Source organism: Brienomyrus brachyistius, unplaced genomic scaffold, assembly GCF_023856365.1.
Source record: "Brienomyrus brachyistius isolate T26 unplaced genomic scaffold, BBRACH_0.4 scaffold63, whole genome shotgun sequence".
Lineage (NCBI taxonomy): Eukaryota > Metazoa > Chordata > Actinopteri > Osteoglossiformes > Mormyridae > Brienomyrus > Brienomyrus brachyistius.
The window spans coordinates 1,185,963-1,206,436 of NW_026042338.1; the positions used below are offsets into that span (position 1 = coordinate 1,185,963).

Genomic DNA, 20,474 nt, shown 5'->3' on the forward strand with positions numbered 1-20,474 from the left:
CTCCAGACTGGGGAGGTGACCCTTCAGACCACCGCTACTCCCCATCATACTGGCCAATGTATGTTCACTCCAGAATAAAATGGACTTATTGCATGCCAAGTGTCGGGTGGAGCGGTATCACCTGTGTTATTGTCCTGACTGAAACCTGGCTTGATGACACCATCTCAGACTCTGAGGTTAGTCTCTATAATTGTATGATCTGGCGGACTGACAGGATGTCTCAGTCAGGTAAGAAGTGGGGTGGTAGGGTCGGCATCTTTGTCAACAAGCAGTGGTACACGAATATTAAAGTACACCGCATTGTTTGTACACCTGACAGAGATGCTGATTCTATCTATACGCCCCTTCTACCTTCCGTAAGAATTCCCTACTGTAGTAATTAGCTGTGTCTACATTCCACCAAGCGCCAACACCAAGGCAGCGGCGGAGCTAGTGTGTGAATACGCCAGGCACATGACGGCAAGATATCCCGACGCCCCAGAGTTTACTGTGAGTGATTTTAACAACTATGATCTTAACGCTGTTTTGCCATCTTTTTATCAGTATGTGGATATTCCCACTAGGAAGCTTAATACTCTGGGCTTACAGTAACATCTCTGACACCTTCATCGCGCGTGTACATCCTCCACTTGGCCACTCTGACCACAATGTTGTGTTCCTGCTACCTCACTGCAAACCAGAACTGAAGCGCATTAAACCGCATGTGCACCTGGCCACCCTCTGGTCGGAGGAGGCAATTGAACGACTATAAGGTTCACTTGCATGTACAGATTGGGACGTTTTCCAGGGTGATCAGAACCATAAAGTTTCTGTAATTACAGACTACATCAAGTTTTGTATTTATTCCAATATTCCCACCAGAACTTTCTGGAGATATCCTACCTACAGACCCAGTATCACTTCCCATGTTAAGCACAGCTTGAAGGAAAAACACAAAGCATTTCTATGCAAGGATTGGTCTTCTGTCCAGTCACTTAGTAGACAAGTAAAGAATGAGATAATCAATGCCAAAGTCAAATATAAGGGTTGGCTGGAGCAGGAGTTCAGTACAATGAACACCAAACAGGCCTTTTGGTTACTCACTGGTCAAATACCTACCATGACCTTCATCCCATAGGCACTGATCTTACAACTTTTGTTGACTCCTTAAACTCCTTCTATACAATGTTCGATAAGCAGGACTACTCTGCTGTCTGTGAGGAGCTGCTCAATGGCCTTCCCTCTGACGATCCTACAAACCCTCCCTTTACTGTAGAGGACGTGAGGAAGCAGCTAAGCAGATGCAAAGCTGGCAAGGCTGCCGAGCCTGATCGTGTACCAGCTAAAGTTTTGAAGCTATTCGCCACAGAACAAGCTCCCATCCTTCATTCCATCCTCTGAAACTCATATAGATTGGTGATCATTCCTACAATTTGGAAAACTTCTACCATCGTCCCGGGTGCTAAGAAACCTCGTCCCTCTGAGCTAAATCATTACTGGCCAGTAGCACTCACATCGATAATAATGAAATGCCTAAAGAAAATTATACTTCATATCATCCAGCCAGCTGTCAGACCGCAGCTGGACTCATACCAGTTTGCCTCCTGTGTGAAGAGCGGAACAGAGGGTACTGTAGTATGTCTCCTCCACTCCCTTCTCCAACACCTTGAATCTCCAGGCATCTTCGCTACTGTCCTCTTCATTAACTCCAGTTAAGCTTTTAATATTATTCAACGGCACCAGATGATCAAGAAGCTTCTTCAATGGAACATATCCCCATCTCTCATCCGTTGGGTCCATAATTTCCTCAGCAATAGACCACAGGTTGTAAGGATAGGCACAGCCAAATCAGCAACTGTGATCAACAACACTGGACCCTCTCAAGGGTGTGTCCTCAGCCCCTTCCTCTTTACACTCTATACCAATGACTGCATTATTTTTCTAACTTTTTCAGTGTAAGATGAAGCTACTTCAGAAAATGTACATTTTTTCTAACCCTTTTCACAAATATTTACAAGGGGTGCAAATAATTGTGGAGGGTGCTGTAGCTTCTCTAGCTATATTTTTATCAGTGAGCTACCTTTCCTGCAAATTTTCTTTTACATATTCTGCAATACCACCTCCTTTCTTGCTTATCTGGTCCCTACTATGTAAATGATTCTCACTGACTGAACAACATTGAAATAATTGCTGTAGTTATGTTACAGTTTACTATGAAATGTTTCTGTGCAACAGGTCAGCAAAAGAAATGGGTGTGCAGAGGCCTAACAGTGAGGATACGTAAAGACCACCATCCTCAGCCTCAGCAAGTGGTCCATCAATGTCAAGCGGATGACAGTGAACAGCAAACCCCAGTTCTGCCAACCATAGTTACCCCATCAGCTTGGAGGGAATCAGTGGCTGAGGAGATGAGGAGATCCACGGGGCAGGAGGACCCATTCTCTGTGCCTGAGTACGAGATCCACCACTGGTCCGGAGTGAGATACTGGTCACGACAGCCAGAGAAGACATCTGTAAATGAAAAATCCATTCTGGACCTTTGTAATGCCCTGCAGTCGTTTACTCTCTCTTGAGGGGGAGCATTATAGATTTCTAAGCCTAACAAGATGTCCAACACCCAGAATTGTATTTAAACCTTTAAAATTATAAAATAAATTCAGTCTGATATTGTGTCAGCCAAATAGTGTCATCAATGTGCATCATAAATAAAACACATAGCTTATGGTGGACCTAAATTTTCCAAACAAACCAGAAATCATATGAATCATGTCAGTGCACTTCGTACTGAATTGCACTAGTATAGTGATGTATGCAGGGTTTCATCTATTCCCTTACATAGTCATGTGTGACGTATTGCTGTAATGCAAATGTTTTTTTTTAAACTTCCCATTCATTTGTGTTCCTGCCACTCTATAGCTAAGTACAAACATTAAATGCCAAAGGCATAGCGGAAACTCGATTGCCGCATTTGAGTGAGATCCAGTGATGGATGTCATCTTCTCCTGGACTGTGAGTGTTAATGTCTCGGCACCAAGATGCATTTTACCATAGATTACACAGATCCATTCATGTCACTTTTGCAGACTTGTTTATAATTTGCTGAGCTTCCATTGTGAGTCAAGTGTCCCGGTCATAAGCTCAGGTCTGCCGGTTGCCCCACTGGCCAAACGCCCACGGCCCTGACTTTCTGAGCTGGATATCGTGGTTTTAAGTCCCATCTGGGGTGATTCTTTTTTTACTTTTCCCTGCTGCCTTCTACTCTGTGATATAATAAATATTGCAATAACTTTCATCTTCATTTTCAATTAATCAAACTGTATGAAAACTATATTTGCAGCAATTACAGCTTTGCAGTCCTTTGCCATTAGAGCTGTCCGTTTATGACAATATTAGGGGAAATTTCAATCCTGCTATTCCCAGAGGTGGGACTGGCTTGGTATTTTCTCTGACCTCAAGGTGAAGCTGGTCTCACATGAGCTTGATAGGCTGGAGATGTGATGATTCTGTAGGCCAGTCAAGCAGGACAGTTCTCTGGATTCCTCACCTTTCACCAGTGTGCTTTGAATCAGCCTTGCTGCTTGATAGAAGTGCTGATCACAGAGGGTGGCATGAGTTGTAAAACAGAGCGGTAACCTTGCAGGTTCACTGCACCTTGTACTCTGTGTAAATCACCCACCTTACCAGCACCAAAGCAGTCCCATACCATTTTACTCCCTCTGCCATGCTAGACAGAAGCATGGCAGCTATTCTTTGAAGTTGTGATTCTAAGGCCAGCATACAAGTTGCATTTTCCCTGTTGAAAAAAACAATGGTAGAGATGGTACGAGGCACTGAAGGTTTGAGCCTTTTTAACCATTGTATTGAAAACTGGTTCACTACTCGAAGACACAGTGCACATGGGTGACATTTCGTGGTGAAAGTACCACTCCTGATATATATATATACAGGTATGAATGCATTTGACTGTGTGTGTGTGTGTGTGTGTGTGTGTGTGTGTGTGTGTGTGTGTGTGTGTGTGCGTGCAAACTGACAGACTGGTAAAATGAATTCAGAAGTTTTGTTCTGCTAAAAGTAAATTCTTTTTTAGAGAAAATTAGTCACAAACGAAAACAAAAGAAACTGATGGATTTTTCTCTCTTTCCTATCAAGAGAAACAATAATAAAAGCAGACTTAGTTATTGAATTTATATAAAGAATAACAAACTATCCGCCATTCTTTACGGTCACTTTTGCCAAGTTTAATGCCCTTTCTTATCAATGACCATCATGAGCCTGCAAGTATATAAGATTCTAACAGGTCGAGATGCTGTTCAGCCTAATGGCTGCTTCAATATTAGTTAAAATACTAGAAATCATGGCCATAGGTGGAAATTAGTGGGAGAACATTTTAAACTGAACTTGAGAAAACACTTTTACACAGCGTGTAGTTAGAGTATGGAACAGTCTTCCTGTTCATGTAGCGCAAGCTAAAACCCTGGGTTCCTTTAAATCAGTGCTAGATAAGATTTAAAAAATTCTGAGCTATTAGTTAAGTTCTCCCCAAACGTACTTGATGAGCCGAATGGCCTCCTCTTGTTTGTAAATTTCTTATGCTCTTATTATTTTTCAGTCCAAACTTGGTACCTATTTGGAATAATAGATATATTACCCACAGAAATCAGTCTCCGTACCATGAACGTTGGGTAGAGAAGAACATCTGGTCAGTTTTGCATCTATTGGACATCACAGGAAATGTTATGTTTTTTGAAAACTTTTGTTTAAAACATAATACAGTTTATTAAAAAAGAATTTGATATTGTTCTAAAAGCTATTCCAGCTGCACATTTAATGTTGGTCAGGAACCTTTTAAACAATTCTCCCCTTGTCCTATTTCATAGCCTCCCTCCTCTCCAATACAATGGTATTATTTTTAAGGAGGGTAAATTCCTAAATAAAATTATTGGACATAATTTTATTAGACATTACTTATGAACTATTTCGTCACCTTTCCAATAAAAATTCAAATTAACCAGTAAACACATTTGCACTAAATATATTTATTATCCAATACCCCCCAAAGTCAGAGTTACACTTTAAAGTATTCAATGCTATATATCCCTGTAATGAATTTCTTCATGCTAAGTTTAAGTTTGATAATAATACTTGCACCTTTTAAAATAATAACATAGAAACTTTGGACCACTTGTTCTTCTCTTGTTGCTTCTCAACAGGTACAAAATTTCATTTCTTGACTTCCTTTACTTGTAATGATATTATCTTTGGTGTTGTCCTAAATGATGATACGCTTTATCTTTTACTCAATAAAATTATATTGTTGGGAAAATCTATATTCATAAAACAAGATTCTTCAAAACTCCTCCAAACTTTTTTTATCTTCAAAAAAGAACTTTCTCAGGTCTTCACAGTTTTGACGTTAATGAGGAGAAAAAGCTGCAGTGAAACTTTTGCAGGATAAGGGGCCAAACTTTTAGTACGTAGTACATTTTACCGATTTTTAGGACTCTCCCCCCTGCCCCTCCACCGTACACACACATACGCTGGGTAGTTGACCCCCCCCGCACGCACGCACGCACGCATAGGCAATCGTCAGTGCACTGCTTTTTGGAGCTACAAACATTCCTATTAACTTTAGGGATAAGAAAAGAATGATGTCATGAGATTTACTGTAATAAAATCACTTTCAAATATTAACGAAATGCAACAAATAAGACTTCTTTAATTCTTATACATGTATTTCAGTCGGCACTTGGAGGAATAATCTATATGGACTAACGTATTCCTCTAAAGGAATGGCAGATGCACTTGTCAAGAACAGTTGTTACAGACATGAATAATAATGGTTAGTGTTGCATGCTTCTGCTTGCGTGTTGATTCGATGTTGACGTACTATCCGCCGGCCGGCCGGCTGATGATCGGGAGATGAACTAAAGACGTTTTGAGTTGTATGCACGTATGGAATGCAATCCAGCAGGTCAGGTATCGTGAACGAAACACTTAATTTTGAAATTTCTCAAGTTGATTCACCCCCCCCCCCCCCCCCAGCATACGCACACGTACGCAAAATTCTGTCAAATTTTTAGACCCCCACCCCTTCCGTGCAGTAATGTGAATTACTGTTTATGTTTGGTTCCACATAGGATTGTGTTACAGCACGGACGGTTTAGTGTGACACACAAGAGAGCTGAAGCGGGATGTTTTGGCTGTATGTTGAGATTGCACGTGGTGTAAGACCAATCTGAGTCGCATGACTTACTAATAAATCTTACTACCCCCGTTGGGTAGGAAATAGATATTCTGGAGTTGTCGTGAATGAGACCAGAATATAACATTCCGTGCGGAGGCACTAAAATGTGTGGCCCCTAAAAGATCTGGGTTTTCCTTCATTTTCTGTTATTTCTTTTAGTTAAAAAAAGTGCTTCGAAGCTCTATTTTGTATGTTCACCATCGTTTGTCTTTTCTTTATTTTCCCCTTTTATATGCTCAGGGTTTTGTGATACTGCTACTTATATATTAATTGTTGCATCGTTTGTACATTTCTAAAAAAAAAAAGAAAAGAAAAAAAAAGTGGCCGGAGTTCTAGAACGCATTGCGTCAAACTGTCACTCACGTCTTTGCCCCTTCCTATACATGCTCTCTTTCTCTGGATGTTACCCATTATTTCCACACCTCTTGAATGACATTCATGACTGATACATTGTAGTAGATGGTGGAGTGTTATATCAAGAATCAGCCCAGACTGTAGGGGGCAATATTAATATATTGATAGAAAGGTAAACACGGTGGAGTTAATCTATGGCTGTTAAAAAGTGTATCCATGTTCAGTGACAATGTGGTCTCGATATAAAGTTGGATTATACCTCCATACTCTGGGGTCCGCATTATCCTTAAATGAAAAGAATATTACAAATAATTAATTGTTGGTGGTGTATTTGATTGCCAGTCCTGCCCTTGGATGATTAGCATATGTGGAAAGGTGTTAGGACAGTTGATACCCTTTTCGGTGTAGTTCCTGGTACCACCCACTCCCCTGTAGACCAATGGTGCTGGATGTATATTTGCATAACATGACACAGTACTGTTTTTGACTTAACAGTTTTTTTTTAATTCACCACGATTGTGATGAATAGGGCAAGAGAACAAAAACCACAGAAATGGCTGTTATATGTTAGCCAGTGACTACGTGAGACGGTATAGCCTCTATGGTTTAACTAGAGAAGCTGGGAGGAAAATGCTGTGGAAAACCAACTATTTTGTTTCTCTTGTAAGACTGGGCTCTCTAGGAAAAACATCAAGTCCATATGTACTTCTATAATTGAGGAGATTTCTTTGGGGATACACATATATAAAGGATATATTGAATTTATATTATATAGATTATATCTAAGCATCATTCATACTCAATTGAGAAGACAATTATAAATCCAGGTTATGAAAAGTTTTCTGTGTCAGAAAGGTACAGAAAGAGCCTAACGCAGGTTTACAGGAAACAAATGTGTGGTGTAGAACACAAGGACATGGACAGAGAAAGGCAACGGCACAACCCCTCAATATGATCAATTCATCTACTCTGTGTTTTCCTCCCAGCTGTCAAAGTAATTGTCAGCAAAGTCCAGCATCTGCTTCATGGCCTTGAGGAGCAGGATGTCACAGGTGTCACTCAGCTCACTCTCATCATGGTAATTCTTCACTGGAATCACATTTGATGGTAGGATGCCCAGACACCCGCTAGCTCTGTAGATCTGCAGAGAGACACATACATTCATGTATATATTATATAGCTGCTGTATCACAAGATTAGTGTCAAACAGGGTTGTAATAACTCTCAACTGAAATGGTATAAATCTGCCTTTAGCAGATGCTGCCGAATGTGAATGTACAGTAGAACCTCGGAACTCGAATAACTCTGATATCAAACGGGTATTTTTTTTCAATGCAATGTCTTGGATCTCAACCTTTCCTACTAGAACTTCTATGAGTCGAGAAGCGTTCAACTGTACAAATTCGGACCTCGAAAGGGTCTATGGCGTTTAATTAGTCTCAAAACTCACACACATACAAACCACGCTTGCATATGCACTCGCCAGCAGAAATATCATCCTCACTATACGCTTGACTCTACACAATACTCACTTGCTCAATCAGTATTAAATTATTACTCTCAAAATGTGAGGCACGCGTGTATGCGCTCGTGAGCAGAAAACCCATCCTGTCTACGCGCTCGCTGCACCCTCTTATGGAAGCCCTTTAGGGCCAAAACGTCTCAAACTTTTCGCATAGAGACGGAATTATCTCACGGCTACAGACGTTATATTTTTATCTCTAAAGACAGATATATAACTTCACATACAGATGGCATTTTGCAACGTGTCTTGTTGCCAACAAACTGATCTTTCAAAATAAAAGCACCGTTAACTTCTAACCACAAACAACATAACAAAATCAAATTCTTCACCCTTTGGTTATTATTCTCTGTGGCTTCTCTTATGTGCAATGAAATAGACCAGGGTGACAAAATAAGTATTATATACAATGTTGTCATGGAAATAAATCAATACTTATGTTTAATCAATTAGCCTATGATTACGGTTTAAAAGAAAATTGCGAAGAGCCATTTTCCTTTGCGTCCTAATAATTTTGATTTCATACATCATAAATAAAACCACATATTTGTTGATAGTGATGTATTTGTGATTTTTTTCTACAGATCATCTGCAGTATATGGAGTCAGGGTGAGAAAATATATTTTTTAATTGTTTTGTGTTCCCTCACAATGCTTTTCCACTACTAATAATAACTTTACTATGTCCATTTAACGTACAAAAGATAGAATCAATGGATTAATAAGTACAGTATAAACCAAAATAATACAGACATGTCTAGTTAAATGTACTTTACTGTTTACAGCAACTGGCAGTCATTGGGCACAGTGCAATTATTATCATCATCATCATCATTATTATTATTGTCATAAATAATAATAATAACAATAATGATGATGATTATAATAATAAATATGTATATAAACATAATATTAAAGTTGCATGGTGTACATTGTCCCCCATAGTTTAATGCTGAAAGCACACAGGACATGTCTGTATTACATTACAGCAAATCACAAGTGGGCAAGTGCAGTGGGATCACAAATCTATTGTGTGGCAACACTAAAGTATTGTGAGAGAACAGAAAATTACTTAGGAAATATTTTCCCACCCTGACCTCTTAGGGGCAATTTACACAGAAATCCACAGATAAACAGGATGGAAGCCAGAAATGTAACGGTCTAAAAATAGGCAGGACGTGAAGCACAAATGTGCAAAACACATTTCATGTGTACAAATCGCTCTGTATCTTTCTGGATATGATTTTAAACAACACAAACTTAAAAAATACAAATGTGTGGATATTTGTGGCTCACGGTACATATCTGTCAGTTGTCTTCTGTGGGTTACAAATGATAAAGTCCCATAAAAACTTCCATAAAAGTGCCACATCCCATGCGGTGGCGTGTAACAACTTATTTAAAGCAAACTGTCATCCAAATAATGAATAAATGCCACCATAAACAGTGCATTTCGTGCCACCAATATGGCGTAACATGAAATGACAGACATTATTGTTTCGCCATCCGATATATATATCGTCATATCACACAGCCATATATATAATAATGAAATGCATTCTGTTTATGCATTTTCAACATATATAAGTATGTATGTGGAAGGAATACAACTGCGAAGTCTCTCGCCAATGTTGTTTCAACAAAATGATAAGGCCATAAATTGTCATTTATTTCATGGTTATTGCTTTTGTATGTGTGGTTTTTCACGTCTGTATGAGTTCATCAGTTGTTGAATGATTGTATCATTAGTTTGCTAGGTTGATGGTTTTAATAGGTAAACATGGGGCTTCTGCAACGTATTAAATTCATTTACATCATTTCTTATGGAGAAATTTGACTTAGAACTCAACTAAATCCTAAGTCGACTAGCCTTCTGCAATGAAGTAAGTTTGTGTTCCAAGGTACCACTGAATAACTAAAGTTCTAAAGCTCCTGAGGGAAATTAAATGTCAAAAAACTGTACTACTTGCCGATAGAGTTTTTTAGTGTGATAGTATTCATAACCGACTTCTACTGAATCAGTATCAGAATGTAATCACTGATAAGACTTCTACCCACTTATGTAAGTCGCTCTGGCTAAGGGCATCTGGCAAATGCAGTAAATGTAAATCTAAATTTTGGACACAAATTTGTCATCCATCCATCCATAACCCCCAATCCCAGGAAACAGAGGACCTGAAGAAGGAGACACCCAGGCCAGCATCCTGGTTTATGGAGGCGTGAGGCCACAGTGCTGCCCAAAGGGTCATTTTGCTGCCTGAAAATATGTTTTAGAAAATAAAATTGAGATAAAGGTTTGTGAGCCATTGGAATATAATAAACCAAAGGTTCAGACCCCCCAGGGCTGTGGGCTCGATCCCTGCCGCTGGTTGCATGTGTGACGTTTGCTTGTTCACTCTGTTTCCTCCTACAGCCCACAAACATTCACCCAGATGAACTGCTATCTCTCACTTGTTTACTGTGTGTGTGTCTGCTGCAAGCTTTTAGTACTGATTCCAGTGTTAGACCCTGAAACTTACCATATCCTTTATGTAGCAGCTGTGATACACCTTCTTCAGGTCCTTTGCCACATGTGGGCACGCTCTGTCCACCTTGGTCAGTAGCACCAATAGAGGTACGTCTACAAACAGCAACAGAAACGTCTCACTAGTTACATGTTACATGTTCTATGCCAAAGGCACGGAAAACATTCAGCTTGCCATGTTCCAGTCCGGTAAACTGAACTTATCTGTGTTCATACTGAATATCCAAATACATTACTAAAGTCATTAGTTCGCAGGGGTGAACTTACATTACTTTCCCGTATGATTGTTCAGTATTATTCATGGTTCAGGAAAAGCAGGTGTTAAAGCATATTACAACATGTATATAAATAGTTGCTTGTGAATTGTGACCCCCAGATCCACCCCCTCCCCCACTGACACACACTCCGTCATAGATGCCACCTCCCTCCCTGTTCTCCACACTCACTGACCTGCCGAGTTAGTTCTCTTTCTGATTTCATCAATTTTATTCTTCATTTCTTGGTCCACAACTGCAATTGTGGAGGCGTCTATCACATACACCACACAGTGGATCCTGTCCTTAAGAGCCAATGTGCTCCATGCCTGACAGTTATCAGCTTTCATTGGCTGCACAGGGTTGAACTAAACAAACAAAGAGGTGTGAATTACAAAGACATGCATTGACTGTGAGATCATAAGAAACTAAAGCGAAAAGCAATGCGAGTCCTTTCATATGACACTTATGTAACAACAGTACATTATTTATGCCAAAAACAATCAGTGAATGAGATTTAATTTCCTGTATTCATATAGCAGTAGTTTTTGAGGTGTGGTTAGATACACAGTTCTTACCTGGTACTTGTCTGGAACGTAGCCCTTCAGGATGCTCTCAATATCTTCAGTTCTCACCCCTCCATCCTCCCTTGCTTCCAGTCCCATGGTGTCACACAGTAGGAATCCCAGAGGCTGTCCGCCTCGGCCCGCTTTCACCTGGTAAGTGCGATACTGGAAGAAAACACATGATGTCATTCACCTTCTACCTGCTTATCCAGTTCAGCAGGCATCTCAAAATGATGTAACTTGGTGGCCACTGGTGAGGAGGTCTTCAGCTCAGGCCACCCACTTTATTTAAACAATACAAGGATAATGGACTTAACAACCAGCATTAAAATGGGGGTGTGGGGAGATTCACTAAGCTTGGTGACACTGCTGATTAGTTTTTTATTTTTCAGGGAGACCAATCACTTGATTGGTGGGCTGGATTTAATAACCATTAAGAATCACATTATGTGCTCAGCCGGTACCATGTGATTTCATATCACGGAAAATACATTTCAGCACCACATGTCCTGTAGGTAATGGCAATAAGAACATGATGAGGGCGGGACAGTGGCTCAGTGGATGGTGCTGCAACTTCATACTTCTAGGGCTGGAAGCTCAAATCGTGCCTCTGTCTCTGTGTATATGGAGGTTGCATGTTCTTGCTGTGTTATGTGGGTTTTCCATAGGTTCAAACTAAATATCCTGCCATAGAGTCAATCCCTTCCTAAATCACAATGAGGATAACAAACAGCAACTGAAACAGAGTGAAGCTAAAAATAACAGAATATTGTCCTTCCTCTCAAGCAAGAACATCATATAAAGACATCTGGATACACGAATGTTATACCAGGAAATGAAGTTAGACAATCACATTACCTTCAAGGTCAGGCTGGTTTTCATTTCTCCTACTGCAGCTTGGCTTGTAATGTTGCCACGGAAGATAGAGTTGATGGAGTTGAAGAAGCTTGATTTTCCAGCTTTAATCTGACCAATTAGAAGTATCCGAGCCTGAGGCACTGATTCGATAGTGGGCTTGTAATCTTGCAGGTATTGCATGAGATCAGTTTGTGTGCTAAAAGAACAGACATTGGAATTGGAAATAGGAATTAGTCAGAATTCATAAGGAATATAAACGATCCCATAATAGCATATTACTATGGCTTCCTTTACATCTCATTAGTCATCTGCAACTGAAACCACTTAATGAAGTATCATACATGCTAATTAGAAAGTGTTTGTTTATTTTTTATTTACAGGTGCTAACCAAAGCTATGCAAGGGTCTTGTTCAAGGGCCCAATGGTGACATCACTCTGCGGAACATAAAATCAGAATCTTCAAAATCTTTATTGCAACATAAAATAAAACTTGCCTTGGCACAGCTTGTTACAATTGGAGACGCCCATTACAATAGACCATTAACAATTAGGGTATAAGCCTAAATTCATATTTTAAATATATATATCCATAAAATTATGTGATGCTAGTAAAAAATTAACAAAACAAGTTGATTATGTTGGATAAAAACGGGCTTCATACCTGTGGTCCCACACAACATCCCTCCAAGCTTTATCAAGGAGCTCTGGTTTGTTCTCCTCTGTCACTGGGGTACTGCTCCCACTTCCCATTTTCCAAACATCAACGTCCAGACCTGTTCAATGAAAGCATTGTGTTTTCATTATCGGTCCACCAGTCCCTGGATAAACTGGGGTTAAGGGCCTTGTTCACAGGATCTGAACCAGCAACCTGCTGACTACAGACACAGAACCCTAACCGACTGAGCCACACAGTGACCCATTACCCTTTTGCATGAACCTTTTTAACAATATACTTTATACATTTTCAATATGCCTTATGCCACAGCTGGCTTTGGAGTTTCTTAAATGGATTTTTACAGTGCTTGAAGTAGGGACAATCGGGTGCCGGTTCTCCCCTTGTTATCTTTTACTGTTACTAGCAAATCAAACATGGTAGAAATGTTGCCGGTTCTCTGAAAAGAGAGACAGAGGTGCTGGTACAGCCTCTCTCTGAACAGCCCACTTCAAGCACCGAATTTGTACTAATACCTATTATACCTGGTACATTCAGGGCTGGTCCTCACTCATGTGGCGACCTGGGCAGGAATTACCGGCAGTGCCCCCCCTCCCCAGTGCAAACTCCAAAATAAATGCATAAATAATAAGGTGGAGAAATAAAGATGCTGGTGACTAAACAGTGCCTAAAGCAATCCACAACAATAAATAATGGCATTTTTTATTGTGAAGGGAAATTTGAATGTCAGATTGAACAATAAATTAACTTAAATATATAAATATATATAAATACAGAACATTTAACAAATTTACACAACACGATGCATCCATTTGCTTTTAAGTGTATTCATGCAATGCCAGATGCGTCATTAAATTTGAGGTGCAGTGATGCTTCTGCTGTCTGAGCAAAAGTGGGCAAATATTTCAATAAACAGTTCAGGCATTTAAGTGACACCAAAATAAGGCAACGAAATCTACACTTCAGTACCGGTACATACTGATCGGTACCCATCCCTATTGTTCATTGTTTAATATTGATTAAATTTGTCTGCCTAATGCAATAAGTGATTTGCAACATTTGCATATTATATGAGTAGTGCTGCACGATGAATGGTTTTTGAATTGCAATGTCGATCAATATCATTATGCTTTACAGGAGAACAATTCTGCCACTCTCTTCTCAATATCATGGAAAATTCATACTCCTATAAAATCTGATATTAACATGACACAGATTCTGCTGCATTTGCAGTAGCAGGGTATTCACTGCACCAAACCAAGTGCTCCCTTTTGCAGGGCCTGAATAAATCATTTGTTCTCCACTGCATATAATGGCTGGTCATTCAATCCAATCATTTCATTTTACGTATTTCAAGTGTTGTGTCTAACTTTGAAAACTGATACAGTTTAAACTTCAACGGACTGATATTGGACTAATGCTGATTTCTTGATTTTTAACAAATATTAGCCAATACCGATTTGTTAACCAGTATATTGTGTATCATTACATATTGTTTGTTCAAAAAAATATTTTGTACAATGGTAATCAAATGCATCAAAGATCAAATGATCCTGTGTGATCCTGTTCACAATCATCTCACCCATCTCTTTGTTGTCACTAAGTACCACTGCCTTAATTTTTGGAGCAGTTTGTCTCAAAATTTGATCAGGTTCAGATCTTCCACCTTACAATATGTCTGCAAAGTTTTAAAAGGGAATTACTGTTTCAGTTATCGCACTACTGGGATCAAATTCCAACTACTACTACTGTTTTTTTTTTTGCTTTCATTATGCTGTTTGAAAAAGATCCATAAAATCAAATGTAGTCTGCTGTTGTGACGCCCGCTCCGTCCGCTCCTCGTGTGTGCCACGCCCCCTAATTACCCACGTGTGATTTCCTGATCGTGCCCAGTCGTGTCTTGTTTCCTGCTGCCTTGTTCCATGTATTTAAGTTCCTGTTTTGTACTAACCCGTTGTCTGTCATTGATGTTAGTTGGCGTCTTCTGTTCCCTGCCCCGTTATTCGTAATAAACCCCTTGTTTGCCCTGATTACGGCTTGTCTGCCCGTTTCTGCCTGCTCGCCCGCACGATCGCCGCTCTGCCCGCGATCGAGCGTGACAGCTGTCACCCTTCGTTTTGCTGCCACTAAGCTGAATTGCTTCAAATTTGGGGTGATCTGTGTCAAAATTTAATCAGTGCCAGTTGGCGCCCAAAATTTGAACAACACCCAGCAAATAGTTTTTTAGTTATCATCTTAAGGGGATGAAATGTCAAGACTCCCTTTTTTCTTACCAAATGAACGCTAATGAGGAGCCCAAGGTAACATTTTGTCAGATGTCGCATAATATCTAGGTATCCCCTAGATGTAGCATATTAAATAAACTCCTCATCTGTGATAAATACAATTGAATTTGACCAGCATATTTTTTAAGACTGAGACAGACAGTGACCAATGCTGGAATGAGCAGGTCATTTTATTAGCATAGCATCTAATCTAGTGCAGGGTTAAATGTGTACTTGAATGTGAAATTATACAGCTCTGTAAAAAATTAAGACCATTCTATATTTTTTAATCTGCATTTTTAAATCCTGATTTATTCCTGCTTCTACTGCAGAAGGCTATACTACGAGCCAGGTTACTTCCAGGCTCAAAGTTTGTAAGACAGCAGTAAACAAGAATAAGGTGAAGTAAGAGGCAATAACCAAAAACTAGACAGTCAGAAGGTAGAAGCTACTTTCTATCGCCAAAGTTGGCCGTCAATTAATCCGGCAGTGCCTCATAAATCGGAGGATGACCTCAAGTGACCTTAAAAAGGAATGGGAAAAACATTAAGTATAGGTGTGAAGTGCACTGCTAGGGTTAGGATCATATCAGGCTCCTAGAAGCAGGACTGAAGTCCCATAAAGCAAGGAAGAAGCTCTTCATTAATGAGAAACAGAGAAGAACCAGGCTGGAGTTTGCAATAAAATATGTATATTTTATACAGGCACGTACCCATAAATTGAGAAATGAGTGACACACAAAATTTTGCTGTGGTCTCAATTTTTTTCCAGGGCTGTATATCAGATTATATTTAAGCATTATTCATCCTCATGTTAAAAGACAATTATAAATTCAGGTTATGTAAAGGTTTGTGTGTCAGGAAAGATCCCAAAACAGCCTAATGCAGGTTTATAGGGACCTAACCTGTGGCGTAAAACACAGGAACATGGACAGATTGAGGCAACGGCAAAACCTCTCAGTATGATCAATTCTGTGTTTTCCTCACAGTTGTCAAAGTAATTGTCAGCAAAGTCCAGCATCTGCTTCATGGCCTTGAGGAGCAGGATGTCACAGGTGTCATTCAGCTGACTCTCATCATGGTAATTCTTCACTGGAATCACATTTGATGGTAGGATGCCCAGACACTCGCTAGCTCTGTAGATCTGCAGATAGACACATACATTCATGTATATTTTCCAGCTGCTGTATCACATGATTTGTGTCAAACAGGGTTATAATAAGTCACAACTGAAATGGTATAACTCTGCCTTTAGCAGATGCTGCCAAATGAGAATGTACAGTAGAACCTTGGAACTCGAATAACTCTGATATCAAACGTGTCACGCTAAGTACCGAACGGGTGATCGCTCAGGGAGTGAGCAAGCAGGAACAGGCAGGCAGGCGGAAAACGGGGCAAACTGGGGGTTTATTAGGAAATAAGGGTCGAATTAAACACAGGCAGTGACAAACACCAGGTAATATCAATAACAGACAAGGGAAACAGGTAAGACCAGGACTTAAATACAACAGGACTAAGCAACATAATCAGACAGGGCTGGAAACAATCAGGGAAGCACACGTGGGTAATCAGGGGGCGTGGCACACATGAGGAGCCGACGAGCAGGTCATGACAGAACCCCCCCCCCCCCCCAAAGGCGCGCTGCACCGGGCGTGCCAGGGAGGAGGCGACAGACGGGACATGGGAACCGGGACCTGGAACAAAGGAACAGAACAATTAACGAAGGACAGGAAACAAAACAGAGACGCAGAACAAGGCAAGGGATAAGACAAAAGACAGGGCATGACAAAGGGCAGGGAACGCAGAGAGACAGACCTGAAAGGGCGGAACAGAGGGAACAGGCGGAACAAAAGGAGCGGGAGTGACGGGAGGGAACGTCGGGAAACCAGGAGCGGAGCGGGGCAGAATAAAGGGACCAGGAACAGAGGACAGCGGGACATAGGTGGGAAGAGGAACGAACACCGGAGGGACCGGGGCAGGAAAGGAGGGAGAGAAGGAGGGGGAACTAAGGGGAGCCCGAGGGAGCCCGAGCGGGTGACGGGAGGCAGCCGGAGGGGCTGCAGGCGGCCGGGAGGCCGGAGCCGGAGGGGACCTCAGAGGGGCAGAGGAGGCAGGGCGGGTGGGACCCCGGGTGGGACCTCAGCCCTGCGTCTGTGTCCCCTCCCCTTACGGGACACAGACATTACAACCCTCGGTCGGGGTCGAGTCCGCCAGAGTGAGGGCGTCGGAGTCACAGGGGTTATAGTCACACAGGCACGTAGTGGAGGGGGCACCAGCCCGGGATCTGCAGACTGCTACAGAAGGGGTGCCTCGGGCGTGGTAGTTGCAGGCAGGGGCGGCTGCGCAGGGGGCAGCGGAGGCGGCTGCACGTGCTCTAAAGCCGCTGGCAGAGGAAGCTGCGCAGACTCGTCGGGCAGCGGAGATAGCTGCTCCGGCCGCGCATGGTTGCAGAGGGGGTGGCTGCGCTGGTAGCGCAGGTTGCAGCGAATGCGGCTGCGCTGGTAGCGCAGGCGGCAGTAGCAGCGGTTGCTCCGGCGCGGGGTCCGCCGGCAAAGGCGGTTGCTCCGGCGCAGGGTCCGAAGCCCTCTGAAGCCGGCGTAGCTTCTGCAGGTCCGAAGCGAGGCTCTCAAGGGCCGCTCGACCAGAGGAGGGAGCGAAAACCTCGAAGCCTCCCTTGAGCCGAGCGATGAGCTGCTCGGCCTCAGGTCCTTTTGATGCCGCTGGGTCCTCCATCACCCTCAGAAATAGCCCTTGGAGGGTGAAGAACTGATTGGCCAAGGTTGCTGTTTCCTTGGGTAGAGACGAGGGGAGCGTCTCTGGGATGACTGCCGCGGGAGGCGGAACTGGCAAATCCCGGGAGGGGGAGACGGGCGCGGTCCTTCTCGGGACCCGGGGCACTCGAGGGATCGAGTTCCGTACAGCCCTAAAACCTCCCCAATTACACAGTCTCTCGGGCCGGTAATCGTACTGGTCAAGGGGCGGTAGCTGCTCTGGGGGAACGGGCTCCCTGTCCGGGAAGTAGATAGGCTCTTCCTCCTCGTCATCACTGTGAGGCCCTAGCCTAGCCAGGGAGCAGGCTCCCAGACAGGGAGCAGGCTCCCAGACAGGGAGCAGGCTCCCAGACAGGGAGCAGGCTCCCAGACAGAGCGGTTCTGGGTAGCCGCCCGGAATGAATTCCTCCTCCTCGCCCTCTGTGAGAAGCCACGGGTTGGCAAGCGAGCAGGAGCCCAGATTGATCGGCTCGTCCGGGTGCTTCTTCCTCCTCTGCTTCTTCTTCTTCCTTTTGGGGTCTGTCATTCTGTCACGCTAAGTACCGAACGGGTGATCGCTCAGGCAGCGCGAGCGAGCAGGAACAGGCAGGCAGGCGGAAAACAGGGCAAACTGGGGGTTTATTAGGAAATAAGGGTCGAACTAAACACAGGCAGCGACAAACACCAGGTAACATCAATGACAGAGAAGGGAAACAGGTAAGACCAGGACTTAAATATAACAGGACTAAGCAACATAATCAGACAGGGCTGGAAACAATCAGGGAAGCACACGTGAGTAATCAGGGGGCGTGGCACACATGAGGAGCCGACGAGCCGGGTCATGACAAAACGGGTCTGTCAAAATTTTTTTCAAGGCAATATCCTTTCCTATCCTTATGTGCAATGAAATAGACCAGGGTGACAAAATAAGTATCACTATATATACAATATTGTCATGGAAATAAATCAATACTTATGTTTAATCAATTAGCCTATGATTACAGTTTAAAAGAAAATTGCGAAGAGCCAATAATTTTGATTTCATACATCATAAATAAAACCACATATTTGTTGATAGTGATGTATTTGTGATTTTTTTCTATAGATCATCTGCAGTATATGGAGTCCCTTAGATGTCAGGGTGAGAAAATATATTTTTTTATTGTTTTGTGTTTCCTCTCAATAGTTTTGCGTTCCCTCACAATATTTTCCGCTACTAATAATAACTGTATAATAATAATAATAACTGTAGTTTAATGCTTAAAGCACACAGGACATGTCTGTATTACATTAAATATCATCCTCACTATGCACTTGACTCTACACAATACTCGCTTGCTCAATCAGTATTAAATTATTACTCTCAAAATGTGAGGCACGCGTGTATGCGCTCGTGAGCAGAAAACCCATCCTGTCTACGCGCTCGCTGGACCCTCTTGTGGAAACCCTTTAGGGCCAAAACGTCTTAAACTTTTCGCATAGAGACGGAATTATCTCACGGCTACAGACGTTATATTTTTATCTCTAAAGACAGATATATAACTTCACATACAGATGGCATTTTGCAACGTGTCTTGTTGCCAACAAACTGATCTTTCAAAATAAAAGCACCGTTAACTTCTAACCACAAACACCATAACAAAATCAAATTCTTCACCCTTTGGTTATTATTCTCTGTGGCTTCTCTTATGTGCAATTAAATAGACCAGGGTGACAAAATAAGTATTACTGTATATACAATATTGTCATGGAAATAAATCAATACTTATGTTTAATCAATTAGCCTATGATTATGGTTTAAAAGAAAATTGCGAAGAGCCATTTTCCTTTGCGTCCCAATGATTTTGATTTCATACATCATAAATAAAACCACATATTTCTTGATAGTGATGTATGTGTGATTTTTTTCTGCAGATCATCTGCAGTATATGGAGTCCCTTAGATGTCAGGGTGAGAAAATATATTTTTTAATTGTTTTGTGTTCCCTCACAATACTTTTCCACTACTAATAATAACTTTACTATGTCCATTTAAAGAACAAAACATAGAATCAATAGATTAATAAGTACAGTATGAACCAAAATAATACAGAAATGTCTAGTTAAATGTACTTTACTGTTTACAGCAACTGGCGGTCATTGGGCACAGTGCAATTATTATCATCATCATCATCATCATTATTATTGTCATAAATAATAATAATAATAACAATAATGATGATGATTATAATAATAAATATGTATATAAACATAATATTAAAGTTGCATGGTGTACATTGTCCCCCATAGTTTAATGCTTAAAGCACACAGGACATGTCTGTATTACATTACAGCAAATCACAAGTGGGCAAGTGCAGTGGGATCACAAATCTATTGTGTGGCAACACTAAAGTATTGTGAGAGAACAGAAAATTACTTAGGAAATATTTTCCCACCCTGACCTCTTAGGGGCAATTTACACAGAAATCCACAGATGAACAGGATGGAAG

At 41.5% G+C, this 20,474-nt stretch overlaps 2 protein-coding genes across 2 annotated transcripts in view; both read right to left on the bottom strand.

Annotated features, from left to right (window-relative positions):
- Window positions 1-11,064: 11,064 nt before the first annotated feature.
- On the bottom strand, window positions 11,065-13,080 carry LOC125725259 (interferon-induced protein 44-like). The gene is made up of 4 exons (XM_049002028.1): window positions 12,962-13,080; window positions 12,301-12,496; window positions 11,455-11,607; window positions 11,065-11,244 (listed from the first exon to the last, which is right to left on the bottom strand). The coding sequence occupies exons 1-4, from the start codon at window positions 13,048-13,050 to the stop codon at window positions 11,065-11,067; spliced, it is 618 nt and encodes a 205-aa protein (XP_048857985.1). The 5' UTR covers window positions 13,051-13,080.
- Window positions 13,081-15,114: 2,034 nt separating this feature from the next.
- LOC125725260 (uncharacterized) overlaps window positions 15,115-20,474 on the bottom strand; it is a 202,679-nt gene continuing 197,319 nt past the window's right edge. The window contains exons 15-16 of the mRNA XM_049002029.1: window positions 16,142-16,380; window positions 15,115-15,130 (exon numbers count right to left, since the gene is read on the bottom strand). Of these exons, the coding sequence (XP_048857986.1) occupies window positions 15,115-15,130; window positions 16,142-16,380 (255 nt within the window). The remainder of the gene's footprint in view (window positions 15,131-16,141; window positions 16,381-20,474) is intronic.

What these genes read in the sequence shown, in the direction of transcription:
- LOC125725259 (XM_049002028.1), bottom strand. Translation starts at nt 13,050, where the DNA reads ATGGGAAGTGGGAGCAGTACCCCAGTGACAGAGGAGAACAAACCAGAG. An exon ending in AAACCAGCCTGACCTTGAAG is followed by an intron (nt 11,608 to 12,300) that starts GTAATGTGATTG and finishes GTTTTCTTCCAG; the next exon opens with TATCGCACTTACCAGGTGAA. An exon ending in ACGTTCCAGACAAGTACCAG is followed by an intron (nt 11,245 to 11,454) that starts GTAAGAACTGTG and finishes TTGTTTGTTTAG; the next exon opens with TTCAACCCTGTGCAGCCAAT.